This window comes from Liolophura sinensis, chromosome 13, assembly GCF_032854445.1.
Source record: "Liolophura sinensis isolate JHLJ2023 chromosome 13, CUHK_Ljap_v2, whole genome shotgun sequence".
NCBI classification, from domain to species: domain Eukaryota; kingdom Metazoa; phylum Mollusca; class Polyplacophora; order Chitonida; family Chitonidae; genus Liolophura; species Liolophura sinensis.
In genome coordinates, this window is record NC_088307.1 from 22604661 (window position 1) to 22623690 (window position 19030).

Consider the following 19030-nt stretch of genomic DNA (forward strand, 5'->3'; position numbering starts at 1 on the left):
AACAAAGTACAGTTCGAGAAGGACGGGATTCCCGAGAACGTTGTGACCGTCACCATACAAGCAAAGTGACGGCAGCACGTGCTACAGAATTACGGAATCCCTAGAGTTGGCAAAAGTCCTGGATATTTAACCAATTAGGAGTTCGGAATTGCTCAGTTCACGATATAAAAGATAGAATTTAGTTCTTTGGTAGTTTGGGTTTTAAAACAAATTGCAAATTGATCATTAATCCAGACCATCCATTATCATGCTTGACGGCTAGTATATAAGATTTATTTCGATGCATAGATCTTTGCGTTGTGAACTTACTGTTATTTAAGCCTCATGAAGTGAGCCTTGCCTTATGAAATTTATATAAATGATCACCCGTTCTTAACAGAATGATGTTGGCTTAGCAGGTGTTAAACATCCTCCGTAAATTCAAGAGAAGAAATGGAAGAAACACAATTCCACATATGTAGTCTCAGGCAATCAGATTAACCGTTGTAAACAGTGTACTTTTCGGAAACAGTTCGCCATTTTCCAACCACTCAATTGTTTAGCCAATCACCATCGTGTTGGAGTAATATCCTAGCTGATATCAATTTAACCTTCGTATGTCGCCTCCAGAGTAAGGTTTACATGTCAACATCACTCATCCGCCATTCATGTCATCATTGATCCGAATCTGAGACGAAGACTGTTTGATTCGTAGAATATATGTAGTCCGGTAACCCAGCGCAACCTTTCATGCCATCCTTGTTGATTCGCCTGAATACTGCAGAGATGTGGATGAAACGTTTTTGTGTGTGTGAGACTTATGCTCCTTCACAGTTCAGTTCAACAGCTCTTCTGTTGTCGTTGTCTTACCTGACGAATGTTGAATGAATAAATAAGTGCAAGGGGTTCCACGTCGCACTGAACAATTTTCCACAAATATGACGATGATGAGTCATTAGCTGTGTGCACATAAATATTGTGTGTTTTTGTAGCAAGGCGGATCCATGCCGACAAAGTGCTTCCTCCACTAAAGTATCATGCCGAAGACACCAGCCATGACACCACACCCAGTCACATTATATTGACACTGGGCCAACCAGTAACGTTTCCTTTCTATAACCTCTCAGTGCTGAACGCCATTCACTATTTCTTGGTATGACCCAAACCGGGTTTGATCCCCAGGGTCTCGACTTCAAGGCAGACGCTCTCTTACCAAGGAAACTACCTCCACAGATTTATCCCCATTTTCGGTTGTCTTGTAAACACCATAACCACCAGATGGAAATATTCAGGAGACTGGTGGTGGCGCTTAAACCATATAATAGTAACACCCTGTAAGAAAGAGCCTTCTCAGCGCTACCCAACCCAGAATGTGCAGTCGATATTGATGAATTTGTTAACATCAAACAGAATGTGTCATTTTATCATCATACTCACGTTATTCTCGGCATAGTTATGATTATTCGTAGCTCAAATTACAATAGCATACGCTTGAATAATAAAGACCATATAACGGAATTTTTATGGGTCTATTGGACCTATTATAGAAGCATGAGGAAATTGCCGTGTCAGTGTCAGTGCGCTTAACGGAGAAGACTGTGTGTTATGGTCGATTATTAGCTTCCTTTCGTGATGTTTTCTCCATTGTTGGGATTTATGTCTTATGATTATGCATTGAATAAAAATTATAATTATCTTTGAATTATGTAACGCTGATTCAAATGGCGCATAAGCGACACAATACGAAACGAGATGGAATATGCCGTTGTCCTCTAAGAAAGAGTCCCCGAATGATGCGACACCGTGCTATAGGTGTCTCTAACATGGTGCATTCCCATGGCTTCGCAAAATTCCAGACTGAAAGATTGGTAACTCTGTAAATCAACGTTTGCGTAAGTTTCCATCCCTCTTTTCCTTAGATCAATTTTCTTAACTACGTTCAACACACACCATCAAAGAACTAAGAAAGTTAATTCAGGACGTTAATTTAATCAGTATCGTATGCAAACAGTGTACTATGGTATTTTGCTAATTTTACCGCTAATATCATTCATCAAAAATAACAAGATCAGATTGCAGAAAATTGATTACACTTTATGTCCAACTTCAGAGAACGTAATACAGAGTTGAATCGGTAGATATTCGGATAGAAAAGAGAAACAGATTCGGTTTGTTTTAACGGAAAGTCATGGTGTGTAGAAAATACGTATGCCGGAGGCTTTCTAAGATGTCTTTTTTATATAGCCGTATACAAGGAAACCTGTGTTAATGGAGGGAATTTGAAAAGAAATTAAATAAGACAAAGAAAAGTCTGTAAACAGCTGTTTCAAAGCAGACGAGCTCAGTACATCCAAACAGCAAATTCCCTGCCCAAGGCCAGGTTAGAACTCCATTAACCACCGGATCACTGCCTGCTCCGTTCACACTTAACTGCGTCTTTAAAGTATGCCAGCCTCTTGCAAAAAACGTGTGTGAACACGTCTCTGAAATTGTCGGATATAAGAAAATAAACAACGTGATTTGCGCAGTGGTTGACACGCGTGATCAGTCAAACTTTTATATATGGTAGGACTGAAATCTATCCACAAACCAATCTGAGGCGGAAACATCAAATCTTGTCGCCAGACTTTTATGCATGGTAAGACTGAAGTCTATCCACAAACCATTCTGAGACGGAAACATCAAACTATGTCGCCTGACTTTTATGTATGACAAGACTGAAGTCTATTTCACAAATCATTCTAGAACGGAAAACATCAAATCTTGTCGCCAGATAACAAGACTAAAGTCTCTCTCAAAGGTAATCTATGAAGCAAATCATCGAGGCCTGTTAATGATTCATTAAGACAACATGTCCTTTAGGAAAAAACATTGAGCTTAATTCTGCATGTAAAGCCACATATCTTGACTGGTGACCTACATATTGTAAAAGTCTAAAACACTACTGATGAATGGTCCTATAATTGACAGACGAGAAATCCTCGGCCCATATTTATCAAGCAACATTGTAAATCGCAAATGCTCAAAATCCAAACTCGGAACAGGAAACAACTTAAATTGTGGTGCGTACGTTTTTCTGCATCAGTGTACTGAATCAGTGTACAAATTTAAAATAGCCTGACGGAGCAACGACTTAAAAGGCTTGATACATGTATATATGCGTCCTAGGGTACCATGAGCAGTAATATTCTAATAGTCGCTTCTAATGGACGCCAGAGGTCGTGAAATGTTAAATTTAATCCAGACTTTACTTTGTTTCTGATTCGGCGTAAATAACAAAACAGAAACCGCCTTAAGAAAGGCAAAGAACAATCAAATAAATGCACACAGGTTACTTTATTTCGATGTACAAAATCCTTAATCCTCGTATGCTGCACAGTTTATTCACACCTAAATATACAATATTTAGGTGTCACTGAGGCGACTTTACAAAGGTCTGCACGATTTCGCCACGTGTGCAACAATAGCGGATCCCGAAGGTCCGAGATTACACGAGACCGTGTTGACTTTGGAGAAATCCTCACCGAAGCTGAACTCCACCGTTTCGTCCACCGCGCCAACCAGCGTGACGTAGACGTCCTCAGCGATCTCGATGTTGGTGACCCTCTGAGGAGACATGGGCACCCACTTTGACAGCTCTCCAAGAAGATACACTTGTGACCTGTTAAACAGAAAAGAATGATGAACAATGTTAGGTCTAGTCTCTCTCGCTTCAGAGTTCGAATGCATCTTCAGCTACATGTACATGTAGTTCCGCAGCGGTACATGCCCGTTGCTGAGTTACGTGCAAGTGCGAGGCTTAGGTTTTATGAATGTGAAACCCTGATTAAATAAGTATTCCGTTTTTACAATATATGCCCCCAACCGTCAGAATAATTGCTCTGTCGAAATCCGTGACGTAGCCGCTGCAATTTCTGTGTAAAACGGCCTAAAAGTCAAACTCGATCTGTAAGTTTGTATGGTGAATTCATGTACAAAATTTCAATTCAACAGAAAGAACCATATGAAATTGCCCAATACTTAGAGACGTTATTGCACGAAAACGAAAAAACTCAGCCAGAAACAGTGGCTGAGATTTGTTACCCGAAATAGATGATGGGAGAAGTATGCCAGAGGCAGGGGTCGGTCAGAGCACAGCCACTGATGGTAAGAGGTGCACTCTGGGAAAAGTTAGCCACTCCCCCTGGTGTGGGCCACGTGTGCTTAAATATGACACTTGGTGGGAACTGTAAGGACAGACAAAACTTTTGAGCATTTTGATCAAAACAGTTTACTGTTCATGACCAATCAACTTGAGTGAATCCATTTCAGAACGCATTAGTGATTCAAATTAAAAATGGTGAAATCTTGAGAAATAATTCCCCAAATGTATTTTATGCATGGTTCTGTGACAATTGGCCAGCTATCATACTGTCGTCGCTGCTCTGGTTTTGCTCTCTGTACTATACGCCTTTAATTATATTTAAGTAAGAAATCTTGGTAAAAAATGCGCTTATGAATTGTTATGAACTGGAATGCCAATCCATTACCGTTGACCATCACCTTTGGATGCACTAAAGTTACTCCATTCTCAAGGTGTCATTACCAGGTATTCTGGAGGGTTGGTGTTGGCAAAACTACTTTTGTCTCTACTTTCAGCAGAAACTAATGTTTTGTCTGGAGTGTTAATATTGGAGTGAAATATTGTTACAGCGATTAAACTCAAAGGCGATCAGCATACTTACGTCATCGCCAAACCCAGCATCGGACGGTGTCAGCTGGTAAGCGTCGTCTTGGGATGGCACCAGAATTGTTCCGAAATTATAATTGAAAATCTGGGACGTGGTCGACCAAACCTCCCCTACAGGTCCTTTTCCGTCTTGAAAGGCTTTCTGTTATTAAAATACAAAGGTATGAATTGTCTCCCGGGACAAATCCCCGTATACCCTGCATGGGTTTCTACCTGTCAAAAGCTCTTGTTAAATGTATTAGGTCAGGAATCCTTCGTCGTTTATAATGTTGGTTATGACAACCACAAATACGGAGGATAAACAGAGGTCAAATTTTGTCATCTTGCCTTTTGCTCAAAATAAGTGTATTTATCTATCAATTTGATTGGTGTTTTACGCCGTGCTCATAGATTCAAGAATATTTCACTTATACTACGGGAACCAGCATTATTGTGGGAAGACACATGGCAGAGCTTATGGGAATACGCCATGTTGCTGGCAGACCATCTCACATATGATCGGAGAGGAGAGCAGTATGAGCTGGATTTGAACTCAGAGCGACCACATTGGTGAGAGACTATTGGATCATTGTGATGCGCTATCATGCTAACCGCTGGGCTAAGGAGGATTCCTGTTCAAAATGAAATATCAGACATTTCAGTTGAATAAATAAAGAAATATATGTTCAAAACAACATTTTCGTTCAGTCCTTCTTCATGCGACCATTAACAGTTACGGTCATTTTTTTTAAATACCAAGTTAACGAACATTCTTCATACAATGTGCAAAGCACAAATTCCTTGCTTACCTCCATAATACTTTTGTCAATGGAACGGGCCGGCCTCGAAGGCTTCAGGATTAGGCCGTCGGCGTTACAACATCTAATGATAAAATCAATACAGATTACACATGCAATATATTATTCGCCATGCGGTTCTCTAAGCTGCACTGAATAAAGAGAGAGAACCCACTTCTCATAACCATGCAGATGTAATTTGGCTAGACAGTCTGTTCCTTGTAAATTTTCTCTCGGTGGAGGAAGCCGGGCATAACCAGGAGGACACCCACGACCATCTGCAGACTGTTGACAGACATTCCCCACCCCTCTTCCAATACCCACATACCACCGGAGAGGAAGCTTGCATGGGCTGGACTCATCGTGACCACATTGTTGGGAATTTCCTGAGTCAATGTGCAGCGTGAGAGACACCCCTCCCCCACCTCAATCAGCGACAGGCATCAAACAAGAAAGATGACAAAATGGTCACTTTTTTCCAACCTTTATATTACTTACAATATCGACTAAGTTAAACATACAGGTTTAAAGACAAAATCCTCAAAGATTGTTTGTGTCTGTGGTAGTTCTACTAACCATTTCATTGAATTTTATGTACGAAACATCTTTCAAACATCATAACCTTGGAACACGTTCAACCCACTGTTTTCATCTCACACCAGGCACACAGTGTGAAAACTTAACGCACGTGTACGATGAGACAGAGGAATTTTCAGCGCGAGATGTCAAACACGAATGTGAAGCATGAATTGATGTGAAGAACGACATGCGCTACATATGATGGGCTTTATTACGACACTCTGATATGCTTTATCACGACACTCTCATGGGATTTACATATTAACGGGAAAGACGTAATCGTCTGTTACTTTTGAATCACAATCTGATCGGCTAGGGCCTGTAACGCTCGTCATTTTCGAACTGTATCTAATACCGCTTAACCTGGGGCTAGGGGCCGTAGAGGTAGCCATGCTCATTACATCAGCATGATGCCTTTATGAAAAGTTGCAATCAAAGCGCGACTGAGATACTAGTTTAATTGTTATTTGACCTGGAACTCATTCACGGGCTACGAATTTGAACTTTGATATGGAATTCAAGCCTGGAATATCCACTGTCTGCCCGGCATCATTGAAAACTGATGACCGCTTCTCCCTTGTGTGTTACCGGCTTTATTTCTTATTTGTATAATTTCTTAGATACCTTTGTTTTGGGGAGCTAGTGTTAAACGTTGTTTTGGAAATGGATCTTGCGATTATCGACTTGGAACGTCTTTTTCGGACTACGAATGGTATATGAATGTCGGATATGACGCTTATATTTATTACGATACTCTGACTCGCTTTATCACGATACTCTGATGTGCTTTATCACGATACTCTGGTGGACTTTATCACGATACTGTGGTAGGCTTTACCACGACACTCTGGTGGACTATTTCACGATATTCTGATAGGTTTTATCACGATACTCCGAATCGCTTTAACGCGATACTCTGATGGGCTTTGTCACGATACTCTGATGGACTTTACCACGATACTCTGGTGGACTTTATCACGATACTCTGATACGCTTTATCACGATACTCTGATAGGCTTTATCACGATACTCTGGTGGACTTTATCACGATACTCTGATGGGCTTTATCACGATACTTTGGTGAACTTTATCACGATACCCTGGTGGGGTTTGTCACGATTCTCTACCGGGTTTTATCACGGTACTCTGATAGGCTTCACCATAATTCCCTGGTGGGCTCACCACGATACTCTGATGGGCTTTACCACAATGAGCTTCAGCATCACAGTGAGTAGTCAGTCTATATGTCTACAAACCTCATGAGAAGATCCACGTCAGTCTTGCCGATCATGTCACTCGGCCCCACGGGACCTGTGCTTAGGGTGGCGACGACAGCCTCCAGGGCAGGGTGGGTTTCGTTCGACACTGAAAATGGTTCATGCTCGTCATTTCTCAAATAATTTCTCCACAACATATCGAATATTGAGACACTAACTCTGCTAGGTTGGAAAAAAGTCATCCCACAATGTCTAATCTTTGATTCATTTCTTTGACCACTGACGCTTTTCGTGAGTTCAGACTCGAAAGCAGTAAATGTGTAAAAGTAGGTCATTGAAGCCCTAAATCGTTCTTGCCCAAGATACTTGCCATTCACTTGCCGGAAGGTTGTTTACTCTCGTATAGGCTGTAGCCTAAACTAATTAGCCTGTGACCTAAACTTTAAAGAGTTGTGACCTAATCTTGTTAAATGGTGGCCTTAATTTGTTAAGCTGTGGCCTAATCTTCTTTACCTGTGGCCAGCATTATGAAGGGAGGAAACCGGGCAGAGCCCGGGAAAAACCCACGACCATCCACAGGTTGCTGGAAGACCTTCCTACGTACGGTCGGAGAGGAAGCCAGCATGAGCTGAACTTGAACTCACAGCGACCTCATTGGTAAGCGGCTCATTACGCTGCGCTAGCGTGCTAACCAACTTACTTGAAATATATGTAAGGCAGTACAACCATGGTACAAGGCACACAACACTCAAATAAGTAGACCTATGTATATATTTTCGCGATCTGACCAAATCAAAATTAAATGTGAGGTTCATTCAAAAACAAGTAAAATTCCAAATTGAAAGCCAATAATTTGTAAAAAAAAAACGTAGAAAAGTGACAATTCTTAGATTCAAGCATACATTTTTAAGAATTAAACTAACACTTACAATATTTGTTCCCGGGCTCTACCACGGTTGTCCAGAAGTTGTCCTTGAATGGTGCTACACCCAGAGCGTCAGCAAAAATGGAGGAGATCCCGATGTTCCAATTTGTCAGGCCTGGGTGGTAGTCCGTGCTAACACGGGCCTAGGGGTGAAGACGTGACAGGGGAGGTCACCGCTTGAGACTTATACTGACACTTGTACATTTCACCTGCTACTAATTAATCTTTGATCCAATGATGGGCATTTTGGATTGGCGAATAAACCTGACCGGGTTATTTTGTTTAATTCAACTGAAAGATTGAGTGGATTTCAGATGAATATAAATTATTAATTATTTATTATTAATGTAATATTATCAATGAAACGGATTTACACGTGCATTTCGCATAAAAAGACATCATTGTTAAACATTCTGTCACACTGATACAAGTAACTGAATATTATCTTTAAAAAACGAAACAATGTTATTTTGGAAGTTTATTCTTCAATATATCTCTGATCTTTTCGACACGCCCAGTAGCTACACTGTAAAAATAAAAACATGCCATGCGATATAAACAGAGTCCGCAGTACACTGTTCAAAGACAAATATTCGTTTCTGACCTTGCAGACGTTGTAATTGTTGACCGTATTTTGTTCTCCGAAAAATGCAAATCTAGTTTTTAAAGCCGTGGGGAATTATTTATGTAGGATCCACAGATCTTTGGACACATTATTGTGACAATGTTTCTCTCTGGATTGACCATTCTTGATAAGATCAGCCTAAATCCCTGAAACACATCTAATTGCCTTGGCGAAAATCATTCCATGGAATGGAGTCGCAATTTAAAGTCTCCAAGTTTATTTGTGTATGAAACAGAAAGGTCTAACGAGATTATATGACTCAAGCTGATTGGCAAATAGACATACCTGGGTGACCACTGATATTTCAAGACTCTGAAGAATATGCCTGGGATTGGACATACAGTACTGAATTGTCAAGTCATTCTTAGCCGCACCTTCGCCCATTTGCATCAACCAATCACGTCCCAAGCTGATGGACGTCACCGTGGCATTGAGGCCGGCGAATTCTTGATCTAACCAATCCTGCACATACGACGAATGTCCTCATTACATAGATTTTGATTTCCAACATCTTCGGCAAAATTATATTCAAACTATTTCGAGGGTTATTTCAATATTAACATAAAACTGTAAGCACTAAAAATAACTGTTTACTTTCTAAATGTGAAAATAAAGATACTTCTGTTACACTTAATAAACACGTTTTGGTATTTATTTATAAAAACTGTCTAGTAACTAATCACATTAGTTCATTAAAGTTAAACATATGAAATGGTTAAATAGTAATGTGGTGGACAATTTGGTTAACATATTGAATAAACACATTCTTTGTGGCTAATAAATGTGTTTTATGAATGTATCAATCCGATAAACACGTTAAAACATGCGATATGTTTATAATATGAAGCCCATCTCTTTAAATGTAGTAATGATTATTATTACTTAATTAATTATATTAATTAATATAATTATATAATAATTATATATATATTATATATATAATTATATAATTAATTAATTAATTATATTAATAATTAATATAATTAATTATTATATTATTAGTAATAACTAATACTAATTAATTTTAGTGTGTGTAGCTCTTCTGATTTTCTGTTTTCAAGCCATATCACTGTTATGATATCAAGGTGAACGTCTTTCTCCATGCCCCTCCAATAGTGTGGCTTCAGGAATTCTAGTTCGCGCGGACCACTTCGGTGGCCTAATGGTAAGAGAGCATCCGAAATCAGGACACCCGAAATCAAATCCCGGCTCAACTGAGAAGTTAGAGCAAGGAAACAGGACTGGTTGGCCCAGTGTCAGTATAATGTGACTGGGTGGGGTATGTTTCTTCATGATACTTCAGTGCCGGCACCATATTGGCGGCATACACTCGCCCTACCACAAGAAGACACCATATATATACATATATACACTTAATGATTTCTCGTCGTCATATGACCGAAAAATTGATAAATACGACGTTAAATCCCAAGCATTCATTCATTCTAGTCTATTCCCCAGTGCTCCATCCCCACGTTTTAAGCCTCGTCAACTTTTTGCGATTGTCGAAATCGACCATTCAAATGAAAATAGGACATGGGCTATTTCATGCGATTGTGGCATAGGACAAATCGCATCGCATATGGAAAAGATTTGCCATAAAACGACAAATCGGATAGTGTGAACGCAACTTTAAAATATCAACTAATAAATCAAGAACAACTAAAGAATGTGACAAACACACTGCATATCGTATACCTAAACTGTCGGAATAAATGCTCAGTTAATAAGAACTTAAGCTTTTTTTTTTTTTGTTTCCTTGTTCACACTCTACCAGTAACACTTGAGTTCAATAATTGTTGAAATAATTTATTGCTTAGCAACAGAAAAGCATAGTAATGAACACATATTAATGAATTTAATCTTCTGTTAGGTTTGATCTCGCTCTCAGTTCTTAACTTACCTGTTCATAAGTAATAAGGCCCCATTTCCTGGACTCCCTCAGCAAGTCAGTCCAAAAATTCTACAATATAAAATGGAGAATGTGATTCTTGGGGAAGAATGAACTATATCGTGCCTCTTTCGCTCCTCACATGCGGATATTGTCACGGTGTTAGACATTACCTTTAAAATTACATCATAGACGTCATTTGGAATGGTTAATTTTGTCTGCAATTTTAATTTTATTCTATTGATAAAATAGTAACGTAGATAATGGCAAAAGGTAAGCAAAATTGTTCCTGTGCAATATACATTCACCTTATCCGTTGGAATGGCCTTTGTCTCTTCCACAATGAAGTCATAATTCCCGCCATTTTGCTTGGCGTATGTTGTCTTGGCGGACCTAAAGAAAATAACGAAATGTAAACTTGCCAAATTACTGACTGACAAAGAAATATACGGCCGAATTTAACATCCCATCGGTAAAGCGTAAATGTTCCTTTCATTTATATAAACACATATTTTGTTTCGTTTCTTCTTATTTTGTGATTTACTCCGTGTGATTGTTTTATGTGGGAAATCAGAAAGCATTTAATTTAAAAAGAAAAAAAAAAAGTTTAATAGTTTTTTATCTTATGGTATGGAAAAAACAGAAAAGAGATTATATAAAAATTTCATCTAGTAAATTCCTACTTCCATTGGGTTTAACGCTGTTATCACAGATATTTCACGTATATCATGGCCGTCACGTATGTGGGAGGAAGAAACGTGATGGAGCCCGAAGGAAACCGGACAGAGCCCGGAGGAAACCTCATATTGCTGAAAACCACCTTGTTTATTGTGAACAACCTCCTGGCCTAAATCGCATTCGAGTGAGAAATACACCTTGATTCAAGGCATCGACATCATAGTTTATTTATTTATTTATTTATTTATTTATCTTATTGTTTGACGACATGCTCAAATTTTTTTTTTTTTTGATTGGTGTTTTACGCCGTACTCAAGAATATTTCACTTATACGACGGCGGCCAGCATTATGGTGGGTGGAAACCGGGCAGAGCCCGGGGGAAACCCACGACCATCCACAGGTTGCAGGCAGACCTTCCCACTTACGGCGGGAGAGGAAGTGCTCAAAAATTGTTCACTTATATGATAACGGTCAGTTTTATGGGTGGGGCAATCCTGAGTGCCCGGAGAAAACCACCAACCTTTGGCAAGTTCCTGATAAACTTAATTTGCCACTGATGACGTACAGATATGCCGCTGGCTTTAAACGAAGGTTAACTATAGACTGGCAATACCAGTGTCATCGAGGGCGTATTGTCACCAAGGCCCCACAAAAGGCGTGAAAGCGGAGAATTATTTATATATTTATTTATTTGATTGGTGTTTTACGCCGTGCTCAAGAATGTTTCACTTATACGACAGCGGCCAGCATTGTGGTGGGAGGAAACCGGGCAGAGCCCGCATTGCTGAGAAGCTACTAGATCATTAGGCTGCGCAAGCGCGCTAACCAACTGAGCCACGGAGGCCCCGCCGAGAGTTAGAATACAGTAGACATAGCAGTACGTCATGGTCTGATGAATACGTACCACCAGCGGTTATGAGCCGAGACGGGCCATCCGGTTTTATTATACACGTACCTGAAGATAAAAACAACATACAACATACGAAGGGTTTGTTTCCATAATAAAAGATACATTTCATCATGGGGTTTCATAAACGGTTTGTCACTACAAAACAAAATGCATTTCACGAAGGTATTGTAGATTAATTTCCTCATATAAGCAATCTGAAATAGCCAAGCATGTGAAAACACTTCATTTTATGTAATTCCAGGCCAGTGGCGTCTAATGAATGGTTAATATCATCACTGCATTTTTGACCTAATTCTGCATAAGCCATGAGGTTAGGATTTATTTATTTGATTGACTACTATGTCAACATTTGTATGAACAGTTAGAATAAAACCCTAACTGAGATAAATTGACAAGAGTAAAATTGTAGGTAGTTCACCGGTTCCGTGTGACCATTTGCCGATTATCACACTGTCGTCGCTGTTCTCGTTTTACTCTCTGTGCTGTAATCTTAAACAAACTTACAAGCCCCAAGAATAAGAGTATAAGTTTATAGTAGGGGTGCTTGCGATTAAGAACCGGTGTCGCCAACCTAACCTAGCCAACTGTTTGCCGTTATTGTTACGTTATTTGTCCTTATAAACTGTCAACACCGGTGTTCCGGCATAATCATAACTCCCTAGGCTTGTGTTGTTCTCCTGCAAGTCCAGAACAACTCACTGCATGCCGCTGGGGAAGACACTTGGCATGGGCACCCATGTGAGGACGCCCCCTAGATCTCCTTTTGGGTACCACCAAGAGTCATACTGGACATATCTGGAAAACGAAACACTCTCGACATTGATGGCTTAATTTAATTATTCAATTGGTCTTTCACGCTGTAATCAAGAATATTTATTTGTACGGCGGAGGTAAATCTTTTTAATTACTATTATTTATTTATTCATGAAATTGGTGTTTGATGCCGTGTTCAAGAATTGTACACGAACAGTTTGAATAAACCCTGTAGCGGGGGCAAATCGATAACCGGATTTCACCGGTAATACGCGTGACCATTTACCAATTATCCACTGATCTGGTTTTGCTCGCTGTGCAGAAGTTTTCTGTACACTTATAAGACTTTTACCGGGGATCAAAAATCGCTGCCCTTCGACAGTTATTTGACAAACCCTCTGATTTAATGCCGAAACTGGACTAGCGAGAGCTGGATTTGAACCTGTAGCTTTTTCGGTCTGGGGTTAACCAGCTATGGCTAGATCTTTTTGCGCCCTGCTTTTAAACTGGACCGGGTGTATGTGCTGCAGTCTTAAGAAATGCTTCAGTTGCTACAGAAGCCGATAATAAAAAATGTGATTCCAACACAACATTTTGAGTAATTTTAGACCAGTGTCGCCTAATAAATTGCAGTTAAAATCTTGCCATATTTTTTTACCCAATTCTGCCTTGCTGCTAGGGGCGTGTAAATTGCTACTATTCAAGCATTTACATCAACAGTTAGAATAAAACCCTTACTGAGGTAAACTGACAAAAGGCCGTATTACGTGTGACCATTTGCCAGCTATCACACTGTCATCGCTGCTCTGGTCTTACTCTCTGTGCTGTACGTCTTTAATTATATTTTATAGCTAATTATGCAAAATCAATATCAAGTCGTCGAATAGGTAGTCCATAATGAAGAAAAGGAGATAACTGTATTAAAAATATTGAGGTGATAACGAAATGTGACCTCTATCAACTTCCAAAGCTAATTATACAAAAGCAATTTCAAGTCGTGAAATAGAAAGCCCATAATGTATCAGCATGTCCTACCTGTAAGGAATATTCATTTCATCCGCATAAGTTTTTACGTCGATAATAGTGTCTTCGTACGTCTTGTTTTTCTCGGTAAGGTAATAATAGTAGGCCCCTGGAAACAAAAATCGATACAGTTCTACAAAACCATGTGTTACTCGTCACGCGGGAATGGGGCATTTACCATATTTACCGCTGTATCTATGACGTTTACTGTTTATTATATAATTACACATTGCTTTTTTTTTTATTTTTATTTCATATTTGCGTTTCATTTATGTTATTATTGTGGGCCTATTGGACATATTACACATGATTTAGTGTCATAAAAGACACGTGATGTCCCGATGTCAATTTGGTCACGTGGTGGGCACGCAGAATCCAGGGCCTAGTTTCACAAAACGGTGTACGATATTTTTTATCGAACATTTGTCGCACGATATTTTGTACGTCACAGTTACCGTACCATTGTCGTATATATGCAATTATGGTACATGTATAACATCTTTGTAAAACAAGACAGTGGTCAGATAGCGCAGACAGCGCACAGTTAATATTAGTATACATATGTCAGTAGTGTATTTTAGATTGTTGTGTCAGTTTAGGTGCTAATCGCCTCGTTGAATTAAACCAGATGTAGGACAGAATGTCAAGGTAAAAGCCTCTCAATAACCGATCACTTTCTTATTGCGGAAATGACATCTCAAGTGACGAGTCTAGCTGGCTATTATTGTAAGTGCCCTATCACTGATGTCTTGCAGTAAGCGTCATTATATTGTATATACCTACATCTGCTTAAGCCAAGGTGCTGGAGGGGCATGTGTTTTGCTACTATTTATGCATTTACATGAACATTTTAGAATGAAACCTTAACCGAGTTAAATTGAAAAGAGGTCGGATTTCACGGGTTACGTGTTATCATATGTCAATTATCACAGTCATTGCTGCTCTGGCTTTACTCCCTGTGCTGTAAGTCTTTTATACCATTGTCTGTCCAGAATCCTAGGTAATTGTTCGTTAAATCAGCATTCCTGTAGGACAGATCACGCCCGTAGTAGTATCTCATCAAAGCTCCCCACTCGGCAATTCCCTGAAATCAAAAGCGTTTGTGTAAATACATGTATATCACCCAGTTTCAGTTGATGCATTTGTCCTCAAATCAAGCAAGTTGTTCTGGGGATATTGGTTGTTGTTGTTCTTGGATTTTTTTCTGAATTTAGGGGGGGGGGGAGACGTGGCCTGGTGGTTAGCGTGTTAGAGCAGCGCAATGGCCTAGGAGCCTGTCACCATTCGGTCGCCATGAGTTCAAGTCCAGCTCGTGCTGGCTTCCTCTCCATTCCTACGTGGCAAGATTTTCCAGCAGCTTGCGGATGGTTATTGGTTTTCCGCAGATTCTGCCCGGTTTTCACCCACCACAATGCTGGTCGCCGTCGAACAAGTGAAATATTTTGTGTACGGCGTAAAAAACCAACTAAGTAAATAAATAAATTCTGGATTTAGTGTGTAACATGAACAGCATCAGTAGACTGTTGTGTGTAGTATCAGTCACACAAAGTGTTTAGTCAAAAGGCTGAGGAATTGTCCTGGAACAATACACCAGTGATAGATGAATGCTAAGGGAATGTCACACGCCTGCTACAAGTGTGCTACAAGTGAGCTTGAGGCATGCCACTGAATGCATTTAGCACGTGTACGGAATTGTTGCTTTGGTAACGTTACCTGATTTATCCCTTGGTTGGAGTAGTACACAATGAAAGACGACTCGTACATCGCGGGGATATCATTGACGCCTCCCATGATGCCCCAGCTGATGACGTCATCCTCCTTGTAAACGGACGCTGCCATGAACTCGTTGAACGGGGAAATAAAGAGGACGTTTTGGTCATGGTCAAACAACAACAGCGGGCCGCCAACAATGCCGTAGTTTATTGATGCAGTTGTGTTGGTCCACCTGGTAATGTGAAGAACGAACACTTTAGAAAGAAGAGGAGCAGTTTCGGTTAAGAGCAGAATTAATACAACTGATTGAGTGAATTGTTAACTCTGGGATTGTTGTATATGTAGAATCTGAGATAATTGCATTTATTTACCCCTTTGGTCCGGCATTTAAGGTTTCCTCAAAAATGTTTTCCTTATATGTTTATGGGCAGAGGAAACCAGGAATAACCCAATGCGCATGTTTTAAGATACGACGTCACGACAACAGAGTGATGTACCTTGGCGCGGTAAGGTCAGTTTTGCCAGTGATATTGCAGCATTGAGTGGTTTAATTTTCATTCATTCAAAACTCACTGGCCCATTTTCATAGAGGTATCCCCTGTCATGCTCCCGCCAAATGACACGTAACCCAGCTCATTCTTCTCTCCTGTGATTTTGAATGAGGGGAAAGCAGACGCCACAGAATCCCGATTACCGGAAGTTGTACCGGAAGTAGGGTTGCCATATTTCTGCATAGAAAAGACAGAGGAAACAGACGTTTTTAAAAGTGAAGTTTAAATGTTAAGATGGTGATAAGGAGCAAAATATTTTATTTTAATAGGAAGCATGTACGCAAAACAGCTCTTTTTAAGTATAATTGCATATAGAATAGCAAGTTGCACTACCCCGTGTAAAAATGTATGGATGTTGACTTATTTGTCAAAATACTGTGTTGTCAAAAAGACCGAAGAAATAGGGTGCAGGAAAATAGAAAGGTGATAACATGATGTAGGCCTACCTGAGTAAAAATAACAGCGTTGAGAGTTTGGTACGTTCTTATGGACGCCGTGACCACGTTTTCCCCGGCATGATAGAGAAACTGTGTATCTTGCCATTGTCCCAGCTTGTCAGTACCACTAGAGGAGGACGTCTGGACAAGCTTCAAGCTCCCATCCCCTGACGAGTACTTTGTCCCATCTGCATAGAAATAGCTGGGGCCGCTGGGAAGCCATGTTTTATCGTTCACTTGGAGACTGTATGTTCCGTCAGTGACAATGCTGATGACAAATCCACGAGCTGTGGCCTTCTTTGCCGGGGCTGAAAGAACAAGATGAAAGGATTTATTTATTAATAAATTTTCATTTCTTTTAAACGCTGTTGTGAGGAAATTTTCACTTATATGACATTGGTCATGTTTGGGAGTGGAGAAAACTTGTGTGCTCTGAGTAAGTCAACGTCATTGGATATTTACCTCACAAACATGCCGACTTAAAGCCGGAGCTGAAACAGTGAGAAGTTATTTCACAAATGAGAATTTATTATTTGTCAAAGACCGGTTTCACAAAATTATTTTTAAAAAATTCTCTGTTTAAGCAGCATAATGCAATCAGTACTGTAGAAGTATTGGAGAAACACACCTTGCTGGACTAGACCGCTTTCCAAAACAACGTTCAACACAACCAAAGAACTAAGTCTATGAAGTATAAGAAAATAAAGTGGATTTATGTAAAGAGAATCTGGTTAGAGCCCGGGGGAAACCCACGACCATCCACAGATTGCCGACAGACCTTCCCACTTACGGCTGGAGAGGAAGCCAGGATGAGTTGGACTTGAACTCACAGCGACCGCATTGGTGAGGCTTCAGGGTCATTGCGTGCTAACCGTGCTAACGACATCTGTCACGGAGGCGTCAGATTCCAAATAACGACGGAAAGATGCACGGAATGTCCTAGGCAACTGAACATTCAATGGAGACAAGTGATCTTCAGATCGCCCTACATGCGCTATTCACTGGCTCATTAAATGACTTTATAATTAATTTTGAATGATGGCACAACTGCATTATAGTTTTGTGTTTCTGAAACGTGACGTGGAGAACGGCCTTACAGACAGGTAGCTCATTTCTACTGAAGTACACCGTTTATATTTTTAGTTAAGAGGTTGAAGCCGTCAGACAATCACGTGACTTGTTAGATACAAGTCCGTTCAAAGTTTGTCACGCCCACTTTAGTTGATAGAAGAAATGTATACGCAAACTCTACTTTGTATGAAGCTAGCCGTCAAATAAAGTATTTCTCAACATTTAATCACACAAATTCAAAATTGTGTACAGTGAATGTTTGAATGTTACTGTTTGTGACGCGAATGTGTGTTTGTATTTCTTCTGTTGGATTCAGAGCACGTTTATTAAGTTTATCGAACGATGGCTATGCAGCACTACTGACTTAATATTTTGCATTATGTTGATTTTTAATGCCTTAGCTCTTTTAATGATTTACACGATATGTCATCATACAGGTAATCAACTCGATGATCGTCTATCGGACGACGACTCGTATATGAATGTTGGACAATACACTGCAAGGCGACTGACTGTATCTACTCTGAAGGCTACGGATTTGTCGCAGTAACACTTTGCCAGTTTGACTCGACTCTTGGTTGCGTTTTGGTACATAATAAATTCAGCTAAAGCTAAGCTGAAAAAACGGACGCTTAGCGATTTGTACTAGCAGAATTCAAAAGCTGACAAGCGTCACTAGACTTGAAATGCCCCTGACGTAATGCGTATACCAGCGTCAAATGATCACCGATACATGCAAATGATTACCCTTTTCTGCACCCGCAAAGAACAACATACCTGCGCTTACGGCGGCTAAAACAACCGCTAATACCAGACCTGTCCACTTAAAGTAGGCCGCCATGATGGACATCCACAAATTCAGGTCATTTATATCAAGCAAAGCCGAGAAATATGTTTTATCTACTGGCATGATTTTCGCTTATCACTGAGGTCACACGTGGCGAATTTTGAATAGCTAAATGATGACCTAAATATGAAGTGTTGACTGCATGATACGGCGCAATGACAAAACCCCGCCCACCAATCCGGTCGCTATGAGTTCAAGTCCAGTTTTCATTCTGGCTTCCTCTCCTTCCGTACGTGGGAAGGTCTCTCAGCAACCTGCGGATGGTCGTGGGTTTCCCCTGTACTGTGCCCGGTTTCCTTCCACAATAACGCTGGCCGCCATCGTA

The 19030-nt window shown here is 40.2% G+C and overlaps 1 protein-coding gene across 1 annotated transcript; it reads right to left on the reverse strand.

Moving 5' to 3' along the window:
* Positions 1–3312: 3312 nt before the first annotated feature.
* LOC135480695 (uncharacterized) lies at positions 3313–18720 on the reverse strand. The gene is made up of 17 exons (XM_064760596.1): positions 18636–18720; positions 16797–17095; positions 16373–16527; positions 15800–16031; positions 15065–15170; positions 14099–14195; positions 13010–13105; positions 12305–12355; positions 11030–11114; positions 10734–10793; positions 9116–9292; positions 8210–8348; positions 7320–7428; positions 5497–5569; positions 4704–4850; positions 4063–4205; positions 3313–3640 (listed from the first exon to the last, which is right to left on the reverse strand). Exons 1-17 carry the CDS (start codon positions 18706–18708, stop codon positions 3406–3408), a joined length of 2277 nt encoding a protein of 758 aa, XP_064616666.1. The 5' UTR covers positions 18709–18720; the 3' UTR covers positions 3313–3405.
* Between the last annotated feature and the right edge of the window lie 310 nt (positions 18721–19030).